The sequence below is a fragment of the Nanorana parkeri genome, unplaced genomic scaffold, assembly GCF_000935625.1.
Source record: "Nanorana parkeri isolate BGI_ZX_2015 unplaced genomic scaffold, ASM93562v1 scaffold1286, whole genome shotgun sequence".
Classification (NCBI taxonomy): Eukaryota; Metazoa; Chordata; class Amphibia; order Anura; family Dicroglossidae; genus Nanorana; species Nanorana parkeri.
Genome location: NW_017307554.1, coordinates 195,873 through 209,201, shown reverse-complemented (window position 1 = coordinate 209,201; position 13,329 = coordinate 195,873). Strand labels below are relative to the sequence as shown.

The window sequence follows — 13,329 nt, the reverse complement described above, 5'->3', positions numbered from 1 at the left end:
CTCTTTAAGACCTAATGAGGTCATTAGAGTCAGGAACCTTGCAAACACAGTGTTTATCGATGGTTGGAAGGGTGTTTACACTTTTGCACATGCCACAATTACAATTTTCTTTTATTCCTAGAATTTAAAGTTTGTGAAATAGAATGTAATGTAAACGTGTATTAACATTCAAAAATGTCATTTTACCATACTTTTTCCTATAATAAATTCATGCTACTAGAAAGAAGGCAAGGTACACCTTAAATAACAAAACCATTTTCTTCTTTGTGTTACAATCATGTTACACCTTAGTACATTTTGGATTATTTCCAACAACTAGTTTAACCAGTTGACATCCGCGGTGGTAAACACCCTTCCCATCCAGGCCATTTTTCAGTATTCAGCGCTGCGGTATTTTGACTGACATTTATTCCGTCATGCAGCACTGTACTGAAATGAATTTTATACCCTTTTTTGGGGACAGATAGAGCTTTCTTTTGGTGGTATTTATTCACCACTGGGGTTTTTATTTTTTACTATATTAAGGAAAAATTACCGATTTTTTTTTAAAAAAAACAGTTTCCCCTATATTAAATGATAAAACATTTATTATTACCCAATTTTTTGGTAAAATATAATCCGCTGATCGCCTATATGTCAAACACCCGGTAACGGGTGTGTTTAATCGTCGGGTCTTTTCTGCCCGTGCGTGCCCGCTAGGGGGCGCACGCGAGCAGAAAATAATTGCCGTCTGGAGACGGCAACCCGCAAATGCAGCAGTGCCGTCCGTCCGTTTTTTTACTACGGGCGGACGGCAAGAGGTTAAAGAAAAAGCACTAATAATGTCTGTAGCAACCAATTTGAAACTCATTTGTTCACTTTTTTAGTTTGGTTTCTATGTGCAGCACCACTACGAAGAAGTAGCAGTGTGCAGGTAATTTGTGATATTTTATGTACCAACTTTTTGGGACTCTTGACAAATGGGTACTACAAAAAGAACATATATTTTTGCACACCACCTCACATCTTTCCTACTCATTTATTCGCCTCTTGGAAAAGACACTACACATGAACAGTTAGTAGTCAAATGGCGGATTATGCCATATGACAGAAAAGGACACAGCTCAGTTGTGCATCACTCTTATTCAAGAACTGATTATTTATTGATAAAACACCCAGACCTCCATCATGTCAGATTAACCAAGATGGGAACTATTTCTGACCATGCCCCGATATATGCATAAGAGGAGGGCATGAAAACCGGAAGTGGAAACCTAAAGAGTTCCTTCTCTAAGGCAATTATATCAGGTCTAGTGTTAAAATTGAGCTTGGCAATGTTTTGCAGCTCCATTAATCCTCACATTCCTCCCCCTTCTCAATTTCGGAGTCCAGGGGTGTGGAAATAAAAAAATAAAAAAAACTACTTGTCTAAAAATTAAAGCGTGGGGCCCAATCTACTTGTCCCTCATGACAATCTACTTGCCCTGATATTTCTTTTACCCAAAACTGTATTTAACCGTGCAAAGAAGCACCTTCTCATTGGTCAGCGCGGTCAGGTGACCACGCTGACCAATGAGTGGTTGCATATTTGTAAGTGAAATAAAAAATCCATAGCGAAGGGCTGCACTGGTTGGAAGTATGGGGTACAGACAGTGCACTTGTACCAGCGGAGGGGAAGGACCATTCCCCAAAAGGCAAGTATAGCAGGGGGAAGAGGAGGCCATATTTGAACGGGTAATTCCATTTTTCCCAATTACTTAATGCACATTGTGTATGTTAGAGAGTGCTACCACAATATGGCACACAATATTATGGGGGCAGTACTCCGCGCGTGCGCACGAACGCACCCACCCACCAACGCGGGCGACAAGGTTAGTTTTCTTTTTTAATGGTATTATTTTTTCCGTTACTTTTTTTTCCACTTAACTTTATTGCTAAAGCAGAGGGGCTATGGGATAGCGTTTGGAGGTGACAGTTTCTCTTTATGGAGCCTGCCCTACAATACAGAAGATCGAGCACAACATTGTGCTCGATTTCCTGTGCAGCCCAGTTTGTGATAGCTGAGAGAGGAAGCGCTGTGAGTACAGTGCTGCTGTCTCACTGATCACACAGAGCAGATCAGAGAACGGACATTTTCTGGTCTGCTCCCTGCTCTCCATCCTGACGCTGTTTGCCATTGTCCCTGGTCTCCCAGAAAACCACAGCGGGGAGGTGGAGGGGAAAAGCAGGCTGCTACAAGTGGTCTGGGCAGCTGTACAGCCGCCCAGATCACTTGTACAAGTGGCTGCTCCCTTGCTCTACATTTAGCCCTGCTTGCCCACAGCACAAAAAAAATAAAAACACCTTCATGGCTCCCGGAACATCATGTCCTGGGCTTTGGGAATAGGAATTGCACACCCCTGGAGGCCCATCAATGCTATATCAGAGGTATTCTCATTTCTCAGGGAGCTAAACTCAAACAGCAATCCAAGAACATTTTGGAGCTCCTGACACAGATTCACGATCTGGAAAAGGTGGAAAAGATTCATAAGACTCTCTGAAACAATCAGTTGAGACAGACTGAGAGCATTTGAGGGGTCAGCTTAATGATACTTTGGTATAAAAACTAAAATTTCATTAGAATAGGGTGACAATGAGAACTAGTTTTCACTGGTACATTTCCTAAAACACCAGCACCCAAAGTAGTATATGGAAAGTTACAGGCCAAAGTTGCTGAAACACCCTCCTTATAAAAGGACGAATGACTGTTACAGTGACTGTACATCCGTTTATATATCTTACCAATATGGTGTTCCCACAAAGGAGTTGGCAGGTGATGCTATAGATGCAGATCCAAAGTCTGCCAATTTTACCTGACCGGGTTCAGTAAGCAATATATTTCCAGCTTTAATATCCCTAAAAATAAAAAGGAAAAAAGAAATGACAACATAAAGGTTAGTGGAATGTTAAACATTATAACAACATTTTGCAATTTTTCCATATTACTGAAACTCAGCATCATAGATGAAAGTATGATTTAGTCTTGTTAATATAAACATTTAAACACATTTATTTAACACAACCCAAGCTTATTTTAAACTCAGAAAGCAAGAAAACCAATACAGTCACTTGAGTCATTTTGAGCATTGCTGCTATACCAGGAAGTATGGAGGCAATGAAGCAATGAAGCAAAAGGTTAGAAAAACACTTTTGGGCACCAACCTAAGAAGGTTTAAGTGAAGAAAAAGTAATGAAAAAGTAATGGCTCTGGAGCCGCTCAATCAAATCAAATCAATAGGAAAAAATTGCAGAAAATTCAAAAATGGCTTGGCCAGCTGATTTGAAAAATATTCCGGAGGGCTTGGCAGCGAAAGGGTTAAAAGAGATCCTAACAATTATCCCAACACTGTCCTGTAACCTAACACTTAACCTCACTGCTAACTCCTATTAACTTGCTAACCTTTAATCTTACCCTAACACTTAACCCAATTCTCTTCTAATCTTAATGCTACCTCTGATCTCTATACTACTTACAAAAGGAGCCACGAAGGTGCAAAATCTAATGGCTTATGAAATAAAAAATACAGACTCAGAAGAAACAGACACTCTCAATAGTTAAAAGTTATATTCATGTGGATAGTGTTATGAAAATGGTGAAAGGATACAGGATTTTTCAATAATAGCTCTTTAGGTAGAATGGCAGACAGAAGCAGGTATTTTAGCAACGTCTGTTTTCATGCAAATGTTGAATGAATAGCGCAAAACATACATCACTTGATTTACCTAGGGGACAATAACTAACTGAACACTACTCTTGAAATGATGACAGTCCTATTTAGGTCACTTTTAAACTGGACGCTAATACCACTTTCTATAGGTTTGTAAATTATGAATATGCAGACATGGACACATTTGTTAGTACCCTTACAGTTCACTGAAACAATGCTTCATGCCTTCTGAAAAGTGAAACATTAAAAGCAATGCCTCATATATACCTGCATGTCTGGTATGTCAAAGTAAAGCAAATAAAGTCAGACAAGAGATACATTATTGGTTATTCTACAAAGATATTCTAAAAGGGTGTGGACAAATGTGTTGATACCCCCTAGTGTCTTTTCAAACTGCTTTCCGAATTAGGATCAAAAATGTTTTCTATCTGGTATTCAGTCAGTCAGCCTATTTACATGGAGAAAAGTCATCACTCAGCTGTTTGGTATCATCGTGTGCACTACACTGAACATGGACCAGAGAAAGCAATGAAGAGTTGTCTGAGATCAGAAAGAAAATTATAGACCAGCATGTCAAATGTAAAGTATATAAAACAAATCATCTCCAAGCAGCTTGATATACTACAGCTGCTAATATTATTAAGACTTTTATAGGACTGTAGACAACCACCCTGGACATGGCGGCAAGTGGAACAACAACTCTGGATTGTAGGAGTAGGATAGTGCAAACAGTAGACAAAGAGCCAAGGAAAACCTTCAAAAGAGATGCAAGCTTAAGGTCAAGGTACATCAATGTCTGATGCACCATCTGTTACTTTTGGAGTGACAGTGAGCTTAAAAGAAGTCTCTACTGTTGAAAGAAAAACATAAAAAAGCCAGACTGGAATTTGCCAAAATGCACATTGACAAACCACAATGCTTGTGGGGAAAATTTCCTTTGGACAGAAAAAATAAAACTAACAGGTTTTTGGCAAGTCATAACAGCTCTATATTCACAGACAAAAAAAAAAAAAAAGTTGCTTTAAAAGAAAAAGAACACTTGGGGGATTTATCAAAACTGGAGCAGTAGCCTATGACAACCAATCAGCTTCTCTCTTCAGTTTGTTCAGTTAAGGTTTGAAAATGAAAGGTCAATGCTGATTAGTTGCCATGGGCAACTGCTCCAGATTCCGTCTGCTCCAGTATTTATAAATTCCCCTCACTGTATCTACTGTGCAACATGGGAGGAGGCTCTGATATGTTTTAGGGCTGATTTGCTGCATCTGCAACAGGGTGCCTAGATCCTAAGAAGGGCATAATATAATCCTAGGACTCTCAAATAATTCTAGAGCAAAACGTACTGCCCAGGGTCACAAAAAGAAGATCAAGAAAAGATATTGAATGTTAAACTGCATGTACCCCAAACACTGCAATAATCTGCTGCCACTAGAGGGGGCTGCAGTCATGTCTAACTGGCTTTTTCCTATCAGAATTTTTAAGTCCTGGGAAAATTATGTAATGGAACAACTGCACATAACAAAGAACCTTCATATATTTCAGGTTATTATAAATGTTTAATTTCCACAAATGGGTCGTGAAGCTTTAAATAATTATATTACAGGGTTACACAACTGCAGGGCCAAAAACAGCCCAGAATTATAGATCATTATTTTTGTTAGCATATCTGAAATTAATGAACATTTAGAAGGCAATAGTAACCCTAAACTATAACGTTTTGCGAAAGAGTAGTTAATAACATTTACAGATACACAAGTAGATTTTTCAGGAGCTCATGAAAATTGAAGGTAATGGAGGTGAAATGACAATTATAGGAACATACATGCTCCTTATTAGCAGACTATACCATTGTAGTACAACTTCCTGTAGGCCACCTATACATTATTATATACATGGGGAGATATGGAGAAAGAACAATCAGCAATAATCAGGCAGTGTATGGGTTAACATTTAAGGCCCCGTTTACACCAGGGCGCTTCATTGTGCGTTTTTTCCCCACTCTGAAACGCATGTAATATAAAATCCCATGTATTCCTATGGGCACCATTCACACTAACGTGCTGAATCACGTGTCAAAATATGCCTGGTGTTTGAAATAGTCCCTGAGCTTCTTATGAGGCACTTTTTAGACCGTTTTGCTCTACAGACTTCAACAGAAACGCGCCAATCAGCACATTTTTGTCTGTCTGTGCGCTTTTTCAGCGCGTTTTGCAGCTGAGATTGCTTTTCTTTGAACAACTGTAAAATGAGTTGAAAACGCACCTTAAAACGCTATTGCTTATGAACAGAAAATGCACTGACACACGCTGTAAAAAACGTGCTGAAACGCTGTCACCCTGGAGGTCTAAGAGATAACGAGAACAAAGGAGACTGGAAATTCTGATCATCACAAGCAGAGTTTCTCCAAAAAAAATTAGAGAAATTTTGCAGTACATTTTGGGTTCTCATCTTTCCTTATTCTAAAAAGAACAATCCTTTAACCAAGTGTGTACAGTGCCCAAACTACAAGGGGGCAATTGGTGACATATTCACACGGTTGGGTTCATCACTTGATGAACTGCCTGTCTATGGGTAGATATCTGCAAGTAATAACTTTCCAAACAATTTTGAACTTCCAGGGTCATAATGCATGCCCTGCCCCTTACCTTTAACACAATGACTCACTTCTAGACTATGGTTTCTGTCACTGAAAACCAACTTACTGGCAGCAAGTCTGTCAGTTGTTTGTACATCCCTCAATGCCACTTAAACTATATCTGGCAACCCTTTTTTAGGCCAATAACATAACTTAAAGGAGAACTATTAGGTGAGTGCTTTTCACTCACCTCATAGTTCTAGCCGACCTGTGACAATGAGACTGTCACAGGTCGGCTCAGTAGATCGTGAGGTGAGCGAACACATACCAGGTTCGCTTACCTCTCGATCCCGTCACGGCTCTCTGCCGTGACAGGGGGAGGGGCTGGATTCCCCTCTCCCCGCTCCGATCTGCCAGCGCTGACTGGCGGAACGGACGGGGGAGGGGGCGGGTACAGCTGGCTCTGCCTCTAGATAGGCAGAGCCAGCTGTCACTCACGCAGCTGGGCGGATCCCGTCATCTACGTCGGGATCCGCTCCGGCGTCTCAGTATACTGCGAGCTGTATAAAATATATTTAGCTGTATAAAATATCCTGCAGTATCAAGGTAAAATATTATATTATTTTACTATTTATTTTAATAACACAGCTGTGTGCTAATGCTGTGTTAATAAAATAACATTAGCTGTAGCTTGCGGTATACTGAGCTTAGGGTAACGGGAGGACGCTAGTTTGTGTCCTCCCGTTACCCTAAGGAGAACTATGGGGAAAACCACTGACCCCATAGTTCTCCTTTAATCTACTCCTAATAATGAAGGCTAAAAGTACAAAGCAGCCTGTATTTGCAATCTACCAGTCAGTGAGAAAGCTTTTAAAGGTCCTGGTAAAAATTCTAGGGTAGTCAGTGCTCACCAAATAACACTGCACTCAAGTGCAGTGGATCTATGCACTGCGCAACTGCCACAACTGTCCATTATTGTGACATCCTTTGTAAGCAAGATGAACTTAGAATTATGCCCACTCCCTCCCAGAACATGACCCCAATTGTTTGGTCACTCCCTAAGCCAACAACTACAGCCCTCAAGTCACTTAAACAGAGGGGGAAGGTCTTGCCCCGCTGGTGACACTGTCCATTCAATCCCTGGGAAAAGAGAGATGACCTTCTATGTCTGTTCATTCCTCCAGCTCTCCAGAAAGAGAACCTTTATACACAGCACTTAGGGGTGCAATTCAGATCATTTCCCATCAATGTAATGCAATTTTATCTTCCTTTAGATCATCTTTGGGTATGCTTTTAGAATTAGAGTATGTGTTATTAAAATAAATAGTAAAATAATATAATATTTTAGCTTGATACTGCAGGATATTTTAGCAAAGGCCAATAGAAACTAGGGATGCACCGTTACCGATACCAGTATCGGTGCCGATTCCAAATATTTTGGGCGAGTACTTATTTTTATTGGTTAGATTTCCAACTCTTCTCTGAATAATGATTGTATCTGGATTGAATCTTCCAAATTTACTGTTCTCTTGCGCTTTGGGACTTTCTTGTGGCTTAGTTCCGAGACAAAGCCGATTGCCCTTTCAATTATATGTCACCTGAATGTATGAACTTGCTGTATAGGTAGACTAGAATTACATTATTCTATGTCATATCCTATGTATCTCCTTGCCCGGTCAAATCTTGTTTCTTGTGCAAAATACAGAAGTAAAAAGAAAAACTGCTAGAAACTAGAGTTCTTTGGCAGAATAAACATGCAAAGTCTCCTCTGCCAAAAAAGCTGCTTTTAACCTCTAGCAGTTTTTTTTTACTTCACTGAAGCACCAACCTGGATCCTTCCCACCTTCCCAGTATTTGCCATATGCTGGGTACGGAGTCGGGTGCACATGCACAGAAGTTACACCATCACAGACAGCCCAATGATCGAGCAGAACACTAGGGGACCAGGAAGACGCAGAGGAAGATATGGTGGTGGCAGTGGACTCAGCGTGCGACAGCCTAGATCGGTCAACACTGGAGGAGAGCACACTTGTAAGGTAAGTGTGGCATAATAATGCTGGGCATATGTGACCGTTAAATCAAATGAAAACATAATAAAAAATAAAACTTGGAACTTTTGCTATAAAAAAAACATGCTTGTTGGAACATTCTTGCGAATAGGAGGTATCTACATTCATCATGGAATTATTTCCAAGTGTACCCTTTTAAAAAGCTCAACACATGGTTATAAACAGAATTCTGTAACAGCTCATTAGAAAATTTTTGTTTAAAAAAAAAAAAAAAAAAAAAAACAACTGTTGATGGGATACAATGATTAAAGCCAAAAAACAAGGATGTGAAAAATCTTAGTTTTGTTTTTCTTTAGAAAAGCCTTTCCCTGCCTGAATGCTGTAAAGCAGGGCCCTTGCTCTCTGCAGAGGCTCAACACACCCCTGTCGAGTCACACCAATAGCGCAGCTATCAGAAAGCCCTTACTGACTCTGCATGGGGTGAGTTGGACTTTGGCAGAGAGACCACTGCTCCCACATAGAGAGCACAGGTCCTTCCTTACAGCATGCTGGCAGGAGACAGGCTTTTATACTTAGGTTACGGCTGCTTTGAACTAGGAATTTGCACACTATATGTTTTGATGCATTTGGAACATATTTAGTAGATTTAACCTGAAAGTTCACTTGGACATTGAAAAACACATTTGCGGCACCTGGGCATCAGGCAGATCTTCTCACCTGTGAATCATATTGTGAGAATGCAGGTAGGCCAGCCCCTGCAAGGCACCGTGAGTAATGGCAGCTATTTCCACTTCCTGAAGTGGCTTCTTATGAACTGCAAAAAAGAAAAAAGTTTAAACAAAAACAGCAAAACCAAATCAAAGCTCAAACCATCTCTTATAACCATAGAGTAAGTCTAATAGTCTACATTTAAATAGGACTCATGTGACTGCAAACAAAAGAAGAAAAAAAAACCTGTTACTACCAGCACTACAAACAAAATCTGCTTTTGTGAGTGCACAATCGAATCAGAAAAACATTGGAATGAGAACTGACCGATTTGAGAAAACACCAAAAATAGTTAATGCTATAAATGAAATAATTTGTTGCTGTGTGGCTGGGCAAAACCAATAACTTATCTGTTCATTAGCACTTGTATAAGAGAAGGCGCCATCATGATTTCCCAGAATCTTTCCTTCTAGTTGGAGAGTTGGTATCCTAATCCATCTGCTCACATTTGATGCACAGGCATTTTTTTCCTCACAAGTCATATGCCTAATGTCAAACTTTAAAAAGTATCCTCCACTCTAAGTCTATTTTATGAGAACTGGAATCCAAGCATAGCTCATAGCAATCAGATTATTAGAGAATAATGTCAAAGTGCAAGCCCAGCCCAAACCTTTCTAGTTTTGGATAGAGTAGGAAAGAATTACAACCCCGTGGGTATTTACTGCTATCCTGTGCTCCTTGGAGAGTTTTCCCCTGAACTACTGCCATGGTGTCACCAGACAGAGTTTCGCCAGACAGAGTGGGAAGGAAAATCTTCTGGCCCGATTCACACAGTGGCGTTACAAGTCATTTGAGTTGGTGTGTTGCAGTAGACCTTTCCAAACTTACCTGCATTGCATACACCACAACACATGGTAACATTACAGTCCATTGTGGTGCACTGGGCTGCAACAAAATATTGCAGGCACCCTTTCTGGTGCATTTTGGTTCCTTAAAAAGCCTACTTAAATGAATAGGCTGGCTTAACACAATGCAAGTTAACTACCGCAAATACGTAAAGGGGCCTTAACAACAACACAGGACAGCTAAACTATATATAGAAAACACTCTGTGCTAAAACTAAACTAAACCTAAACAATAAAGTGCTTCAGCTGCTGTGTTATATCTCAATGATATACAACATTTCTAAGTGATGAAACCCAACTGGTCAGGTGAGTAAAATCTGCACATGCGGTTAGTACTCTTAGAGAGAGCAGCAGAGGAGGAAGACTGCACAAAATAACTGGTGCTACTACAGCACCACGGATTGTGGTTTTTTTTTTGTCTTAATAAAACGAGACTGTTTTTACACTATAAAGTCTCTTCTCCTCCTTCCTTTTCTAAGGTACAAATGTGGAGTACTGAAGTTGGAGCAATCCTGGTGAGGACAGATTGGTTGGAGGAAATATTATTGTCCATAATTGGGAAGCGCTGTTAAACCTTTTAGTATTTTAAAAGGTGAATTGAATCTGGAGAGTTGACCCAAAGTTGGGAGGGGGGCAGGAATTGGTTAAAGAGAGCACCTGAGAAATTCCTATCACAGCATGGGCTTTATCTACGGTGGACATTTTAGTGGTTGCACAATTTTAAAGTTTACTTCTAAAAATTGTGGACTGCACATATTGCAGTTTGGACTTTGTGGAATATTTATTGTACACTGAAGGTGCTGTATTATATAAAAATCAACTGCTGGATACAGTTACCGGTTATTTGTTGACAGAAGGATAAAGCTGGCCATACACTGCTTAGATTTTCAAAAGGACTTTCGGACAAAAGATCTTTCATTTGCCTTTCTATTAGCTGATGGGGTCAAAATCGACAATTGATTTCAACCATAGTGAAGAAAAACCTCAAAGAAGCAGGATGGCAACTTTTTCTCGAACAAACGAAATTCTAATAGTGAACGTGGTTTTCGTTCGAGAAACTACATTCATTCCAAAATTGGAATGTTCAAATCAAATAAAATTTCCATCGACATTCATCAAGTGTTTGATGGCATTATTGGATGGAGAAGAAAGATCTTTCATATAAAAGTTTATTAGGAAATCTAGTGTATGGCCAGCTTTTAAATTTGTATGTATTATTATTCTTCACTTAACTCAGTGATCGGTGATTTTAGTACTGTGCACTAATTTGGAAAATACAAAATGGCCATGGGTTCTAGTCTTCCTGTGCTCTACTAAAAAAACATTTTTATTTGTTGCTGTCGCAGATTTCCCTCATTTCCTGCTTTGTGAAACCACTGTCCCCTGTACAGTTAATTAGCGGAAATCTCTTGAATGGAGCCCCAGACAGCAGTAAAACCCAACAGGTGGTGTGCACTCCCCTTCCTAACCGACCGTCACTTCCACTCCACCACATCTAGAACATATACCAAACGAAGACCAGAGGCAGCTTTCACATCAGCCCCTCGGCACACATAGCATCCAATCTGCTCTCTACCTTAGTCCTTGACCCCCGAGCTCACTACTGTAACTGATGACACCATTCCCAGCCGCCATGAACAACCCCTAAAGAAAGTCCTATTTCACCCCTACTCTGCCACTTGGAGACCACTGGAAATTGAACAAATTTTATCCAACTCTCCTTGCAGCGCCAGAATCACCACTGTGCCCGGATTCCTGACACCACAAGTAAGTTCCTCATTTAAAAAAAAAAACATTTTTTACATATATCCAAAATTACACCATTTACAATTCCGGATTTGCGCTCTTAGTGTCTCATTATGGTGTTCTAGTCCCTCCCCACTTTATTTGAGCCCTAGTATGTTAGATAGATGTGACCAATGAAATCTAAAGGCGTTTCTTTTACAAAATACTTGTCTCTGTGTCCCAAAAGTAACAAACACATACAAAACAGGGTAAATCTTCTGAACACAAGTGGGTCTACCTTATATAAAAAGAGATGTGTATACCCATACTGTATAATCCATTCATGGCAATACTTCCATTGCACAATAAAATATCAGATTATGTTTTACCCAAGAGGAAAAAGAGGTAGGAGCAGCAAGCAACAGAGTAGACATAACTCTGCAACTCCTAAACAAATCTGGCATGTAGGTTTTTAAAAAAAATGTAATCTCACTACATGCAGTGCAAGTACATTGCCCGCTACTGTAAAAGTGCATTGGGGTGCTGCTCAAAATGGCACACACCACCACACAACTGTGCATGTGTTACCTTACGCTGCGGGTAATGCTTATTTTAAGCATTACCAGAACACATTAGTACAAATGGGCCCTAAATCTTTGACACCATGGGAACAGGTCTAAAAACGCTTCATGATGTACAACATTGTGCTTATCATCCAGTTGTAAAATGTACTAGATCTAGATGCCTCACAATACGTCAAGAAACCCTTCTTACCTTCTAACAAATCTGAAGCAGAGCCCAGGCAGTATTCCATAACCAACTATAAGAAACCAAAAAATATGTTAAAGCAGATCTTGGTAATAAGATACATATGCTAGAAGACTTTGATGGGTTGCACACACGGTACCAATAGTTTTATGATGGATTGATGTGATAGTAATCATGTGAGCGTAGTACATCATAGCTTGATTATTGCATTATAGATATGTGGCGAGCGTTAACCATTTATATAAATCACAGATTTCCACCGCTTTACTGAAGAAGTGTTCATAAAACATGTTGAGACTTTTTTTTTTTTTTTTAAGTGCTACCCCATCACAATTTGAGATATGTGGAATGCCACTGATATTTTTTGGGATTCATGATATACCAAGAGATGTAGAATTGTTAGGTTGTATGTTAAAGGTATGAATATAAGTTAATGATACACAACTGGTTTTTATTATGTATAAAATGTATATTATGGATAATTAATAAAATGTAATTTTAACAGTACTGGATGGTAATATTTGTGCATTAAAAAGGCAGATACAGCTGCTTTTCTTTTCCTTGGTTAATTAGTATGTTAGAAGACTCTGCTCCTAAATACAGCCACAAAGACAAGTCCAGAGTCCCACTGTATGTGACTAAGTCTGCAGAGATGCTACACTTACCCGGTTTCATATCTACTAAAAAAAATGGTCTAAAAAAATGCGCTGGCTTATATCAACCAATAAGATCCTTTCCAATGTCCCATACTGCTAAGTGAAATCCTGAATGGCTAAGGTGGGGTCCACCTGTATGTTTGAGGGACACCTACCATTAAATATGTGGGCATAGAATAACTGACCATCTTCTAAAAATGCTAACTGCCTGTCGGTCTCCTACTTCAGTATCTTCTAAGTCACTGACAGAACAAGTATGCAGTAAGTGAAGTCAGAACCCTGCATGCTTTGCCTGGCGAG

The 13,329-nt window shown here is 39.7% G+C and overlaps 1 protein-coding gene across 1 annotated transcript in view; it reads right to left on the bottom strand.

The window, feature by feature from the left end:
* The window catches only part of TAOK3 (TAO kinase 3), a 219,577-nt gene that overhangs the window by 147,522 nt on the left and 58,726 nt on the right, over positions 1-13,329 (bottom strand). Inside the window, exons 6-8 of the mRNA XM_018569098.1 lie at positions 12,380-12,425; positions 8,985-9,081; positions 2,761-2,874 (exon numbers count right to left, since the gene is read on the bottom strand). Of these exons, the coding sequence (XP_018424600.1) occupies positions 2,761-2,874; positions 8,985-9,081; positions 12,380-12,425 (257 nt within the window). The remainder of the gene's footprint in view (positions 1-2,760; positions 2,875-8,984; positions 9,082-12,379; positions 12,426-13,329) is intronic.